Source organism: Typha latifolia, chromosome 12 (assembly GCF_019914945.1).
Source record: "Typha latifolia isolate L0001 chromosome 12, TyphaL0001v2, whole genome shotgun sequence".
NCBI classification, from domain to species: domain Eukaryota; kingdom Viridiplantae; phylum Streptophyta; class Magnoliopsida; order Poales; family Typhaceae; genus Typha; species Typha latifolia.
In genome coordinates this window covers 8,123,277-8,128,587 of record NC_133097.1, presented here as the reverse complement: position 1 = coordinate 8,128,587, position 5,311 = coordinate 8,123,277, and the positions used below count along the sequence as shown (strand labels likewise).

The 5,311-nt window shown below is 40.5% G+C and overlaps 1 protein-coding gene across 1 annotated transcript; it reads left to right on the top strand.

The window, feature by feature from the left end:
* Positions 1–227: 227 nt before the first annotated feature.
* On the top strand, positions 228–5,046 carry LOC140798690 (calcium-dependent protein kinase 3). The gene is made up of 7 exons (XM_073152690.1): positions 228–1,170; positions 1,575–1,718; positions 1,874–2,026; positions 2,715–2,830; positions 2,931–3,098; positions 4,266–4,496; positions 4,581–5,046. The coding sequence occupies exons 1-7, from the start codon at positions 513–515 to the stop codon at positions 4,728–4,730; spliced, it is 1,620 nt and encodes a 539-aa protein (XP_073008791.1). The 5' UTR covers positions 228–512; the 3' UTR covers positions 4,731–5,046.
* Positions 5,047–5,311: the final 265 nt, after the last annotated feature.

Here is a 5,311-nt window from a genome sequence, read left to right as displayed (position 1 = left end):
TTTAACGTTGGACTCTCTCACACGCCATTGGCGTGATCAACAGAAGTTGGAACCGACTTCCCATTGAAGTCCAAATGCCTCTATCATCGGTTTCTAGAAGACGAGACGAGCATTTAATTTAAGCTAATAACTCCTTTTCCTTGTGATATATTTGCAGGAAAAAAAAAACAGAAAAAGAAGGGGACATATTTGCAAACTCGTGAAGAAAGTAGGAGTTCTTATGTATATATATATATATATATATATTTATTTATTTATCATTATTTTTTGGGCAGGAGCAAAAAGCTCCCCAAAAATTTCGCCACTCTCCTTCGGTTACCCCGACAAAAGTCTCAGCTTCCTCCAAACTAAAGCTGACCCCTTCTTTCCGTTCACACCTTTCCCCTTCCCCTCTTCTCCCTTCTAATTTTCCTTCTCTAAAGCCCCCAAATCCACGACAGTACCCCAAATGTGGAAACCCTAGCTAGGGCTTGCGCTTCCGGATCGCCGCCGGAGTCAGAGGAGAGACCGAGATGGGCAACTGCTGCCGCTCCCCCTCCGCCGCCGCTCGCGAGGACGTGAAGTCCCACTTCTCCGGCGGCGCCGCCGCCAAGAACCATCACTACCACCCCAATGGCGGCGCCGCCGGCCACCACCACAGCCCTAAGCGCCTCACCGTCCTCTCCGACGAGGTCTCCTCCGCCGTCGCGTCGATCGACGAGAAGTACATCCTCGACCGCGAGCTCGGGCGAGGGGAGTTCGGGGTCACCTACCTCTGCATGGATCGGAACACCAAAGAGCTCCTTGCGTGCAAGTCGATCTCGAAACGGAAGCTTCGGACGGCCGTCGATGTCGAGGACGTGCGCCGCGAGGTGGCGATCATGCGGCATTTGCCCAAGAGCCCGAGCATTGTGAGCTTGAGGGAGGCGTGCGAGGATGACGGTGCGGTGCACCTCGTGATGGAGCTCTGCGAAGGGGGCGAGCTATTTGATCGGATCGTCGCGAGGGGGCACTATACCGAGCGTGCTGCAGCCGCCGTCACGAGAACGATAGTTGAGGTGGTGCAATTGTGCCACAAGCACGGCGTCATCCACCGTGACCTCAAGCCGGAGAATTTCTTGTTCGCTAACAAGAAAGAGAACTCGCCACTCAAAGCTATCGACTTTGGGCTCTCAATATTCTTCAAGCCTGGTGAGTGCTAGCCCCACCTAAGATATGATCAATCGGCAATATAATGCCCGCCTGATTAAGAATATTAGTAATCAGTGCAGATAGTTACTGAATCAATTAGTAAATGCAGCTTTTCTTAGTTAGGTTGTTAGTGTATGCTAATTAGACATACATAGAAAGTGAATATTAATAGGTAACGGGCTTTAGTTTTTATAAGTTACTGTCTGATAGAAGAATTTCTTTCTCTCCTATGTTTAATGATGGCTTACCATTTTTCGAAACTTGTTCCCACTTCCCATTTCAACAAGAGTTTGTTAGTTAGAAAGAAATGAATGGAAAGAGAAAAGAAGAACAGGACATCTCTACTTCTAATCTTGATTGTAGGTGTATGTCCTCTGTTCTGATGGTAATGTTCGATTTTCTAGGTGAAAGGTTCTCTGAAATTGTTGGAAGCCCTTACTACATGGCCCCTGAAGTTTTGAAGCGGAATTATGGACCAGAAATAGACATATGGAGTGCAGGAGTTATTCTATATATTCTGTTATGTGGAGTTCCCCCGTTTTGGGCAGGTAAAATTTTCATGCTTAAGATGCCGTCCTCCCTTGTCCTTAGGTTTAATACATCACCCTGTTATAGTTTTCTCTGGAACCTCTAATATATTTCAAAATATTCTTTTCGCCAGTCAAAAGTTTGAGTAATTCAAGTTTTTTTGACTAAATTACAGAGACTGAACAGGGGGTTGCACAAGCTATTCTTCGTGGAAATATAGACTTTAAGCGTGAACCTTGGCCTAGTGTTTCGGAAAATGCGAAAGATCTGGTGCAGCAGATGTTGGAGCCTGATCCAAAAGTCAGATTAACAGCGAACAAAGTTTTGGGTATGGTATTTCTTATGCTATTGCTAGCAAAAAACTACTAAAATTGTTGATTGCTTCTTTTTAAGCACTCCTAGTTTGTAGTTACCATGTAGAGTTGGTTAACGTACAATAGATACTTGTGTTCTGGTGACCCAATTTTTCTAGTTGACTGCATTTCCCATGTTTATTCCTTTGAGATCCAAGATTTAACTGAGTTGGTTGACAAGTATGTAGGCACCTCCCAAATGTTTTCATCTTCGTTTTCTTGTGCTATATAATTTGTCTTTTAAAGATGAAAGGCTGGTGAAGTTCTTGGAATCACAAGAAATAGCATGACATTATGGAAATGTATGTCGGAAACATGCTTTTGTTTGCATATTTTTGAATGGTTTAGGCCTAGAAGTATCATTAATATCTTCAGAATTCTTAAATAAATTGTCATCAGAACCTCCAGGCTATATTATGTTTCTTTCTTTTCCCATTCTTTTTCTCGTATGTTAAAAAGTGATGCCACACCTTGTCTCTCTCTCTATATGTGTATAATAAAATAATAGTAGTGAATATATTGTAATTGGAGTTCTTAATATGTTAAATTTCATTAAGTATGGCAAGAACAATTTGTCACTATTATATCTTGTGTTTCAGATTTTGAGACCTACTACCTTTTGTCTTTTCACATCATATATCGTAACATCTTTGTCACTTGCAGAACATCCTTGGCTTCAAAATGCTAAGAAAGCTCCAAATGTTCCTCTTGGGGATGTTGTTAAGTCAAGGCTCAAGCAATTCTCAAGGATGAACAGATTTAAAAGGAGAGCTTTAAGGGTTAGTTGGCATTTCCTTTTGACCCAGTTGATACTTTACATTCCTCAGGTTCCGTTATGAGCATATCTGGATTCTTAACCAGAAATCCTTTCTTAATTAGGTTATTGCTGATCATTTGTCCACTGAAGAAGTAGAAGACATAAAGGAGATGTTTAAGATGATGGATACAGACAACGATGGAATTGTTTCCCATGAAGAACTGAAAACTGGACTTGCAAAATTTGGTTCTCACCTTGCAGAGTCCGAAGTGCAGATGCTGATTGAAGCTGTAAGTTTTGCTTTACTATGATTTTTTATTTTTGATTAGCTTTGACATTGATACATATGAGGCTACCATTTTTGAGGCAAGTATTAGGCCAGTTCCATTTTGCAAAATTTTAATTAGCTTTATTTTAAATAAGTCTTGGAGTTTTTCATTTCTTTTCCTTTTGGGCTTTCCTGAGTAACCATAAGAACTTGCCAACTCTATGAGGCATCCATTTTGCTAATGAAATTCTACAGGTTCAGTGTGCTAGATGGTGGCTACAATACAGAGTAGAGTAACTACTACGTTCAATGAATTGCTCTTTTTCTCCATTTTGGTGAAATCTTAACTTGTCATACAGTCTTGTTGTTTTTGCTGTTGCTGTTTTCTCATAAAAGGATTTTACTTTTTCCAATCAGAACTACTCTCGGCTTTGCTTCAACGATCATCTATCTGTGCTGATTAATCAATTGAAGTCAGATTTAATGGGCATTACAGATCTCTGTAGATCTTTTTTCAAATATATATCTTTAGAGTGAATTTGACGCATTTTTACGAAAGCATCTGAAATTTGCAAATTCTGTTTATATATATGTTGAAATGGAAAGCTCTGTTAGGATACTGCATCGTCCTTACTTATCTTGATTCTTGAATTCTGTCCTTGTGCCACCATGTTCCTGCCTTGAGAGTATGTCAGAGCCATGAATTGTTCTCTTAATGGTGTAACCATTTGCTGAATTGCAGGAATAAGGATCCCTGTTATGTGTAATGATAGTCTTGTGTCGAGTTGAGAGAATATGAGTCAATTTCTTCTTTTGACTGTGCATGTCTCTCTACAACATAAAATTCTATTTTAGGCTTACGTAGTGGAGGATATACTATAATGCTCAGTGATGTGGAAATAATACTACAAAAGGGCAGGAGATTGAAGTGGGGGGCAAAGCTGCTGGAATATGTGATGAGGCTGCGTAATATCTCGGAAGGACATGGATCTTATCCATCCTTGGAACTTTTAATCACAAATGTCACATTTTTTTGTCATGTTGGTCTCCATCATTTACTCGGTGTATATTCTAGTTAGTAGAGTACATCCCTTCAGATTCTTATCTTGTCAGATTGTAATAAGATTAGAATGATGGGTACTGCACATTCTGAAATTCAGAAATTCTGATCTACAAGTTCATCAAACAGGTAGATACTAATGGAAAGGGAAAGCTAGACTATGGCGAGTTCCTGGCAGTGTCCCTTCATTTGCAAAGGATGGCAAATGATGAACATCTTCGGAAGGCCTTCTCATATTTTGATACAGACAGGAATGGCTACATTGAGCCCGAGGAACTTCGAAAGGCGCTGGTGGAAGATGGAGCTGCTGATACAATGGAGGTGGTAAATGATATCTTACAAGAAGTTGACACAGACAAGGTAAACACTCTTCTTTCTGACAAACCTGCTATAATTCTATCATCATTCACTTGTCTTATTAGTGATGTTTCTTTTGTACTTCAGGATGGCCGAATCAGCTATGATGAATTTGTAGCAATGATGAAGACAGGAACAGATTGGAGAAAGGCATCGCGTCACTACTCAAGAGGAAGATTTAACAGCCTTAGCATAAGATTGATGAAGGATGGGTCTTTGAATTTGGGCAATGAGTAAAAGCCATTGCCTGGATTCTTGATTCTCTAACATGAGGCAGTCTACCAAGCAGAAACAATTTTCTCTTTCTTATGATTATTTCGGGTGGGAATCTTAGATAGGCGGAGCCCCAAGATTCGCTTACCCTGTAATTAGTTCTTCCACAAATGCAATGGGCATATCTAATACGTACTTTCTTGCCACGTAACAATGTCGGCGTTTGATTTTGCCCATTCTGTATCTGCTGTCAAAGTGTTGTACAATGTTGGTTTGTTGTGATCTTCAGATGAACTTTGTTAGTTCAGTATGTCAATTATTCCCATAGGGTAATTCAGCAGTTGTGATGCAACATTGTGAAAATAATCTTCATACGAGGGACAATCTAGGACTAACCATTTCTCTCATCACCAGGGATACAAGGGAATGAATACCACAAGCGCAGGAAGAAATGGAAATGTAGAGCTGAACATACTAATTCTCTGTATATGTAGCAGAATGTACATAGATGTCTTTTGGGATAAGTGGGCTAGGCCCAGTTAGATTTGTTGATGAAAGTTCAGATGTTAATTTCCTTCTCTAGTAGCATAGCAGGCAGCTTGGTT

Excerpts from the sequence above, each read along its gene's own strand:
- LOC140798690 (XM_073152690.1), top strand. The coding sequence starts at position 513 with ATGGGCAACTGCTGCCGCTCCCCCTCCGCCGCCGCTCGCGAGGACGTG. Across the intron at positions 1,171-1,574 it reads CTCAATATTCTTCAAGCCTG|GTGAAAGGTTCTCTGAAATT; the intron begins GTGAGTGCTAGC and ends TCGATTTTCTAG. Across the intron at positions 2,027-2,714 it reads AACAGCGAACAAAGTTTTGG|AACATCCTTGGCTTCAAAAT; the intron begins GTATGGTATTTC and ends TGTCACTTGCAG.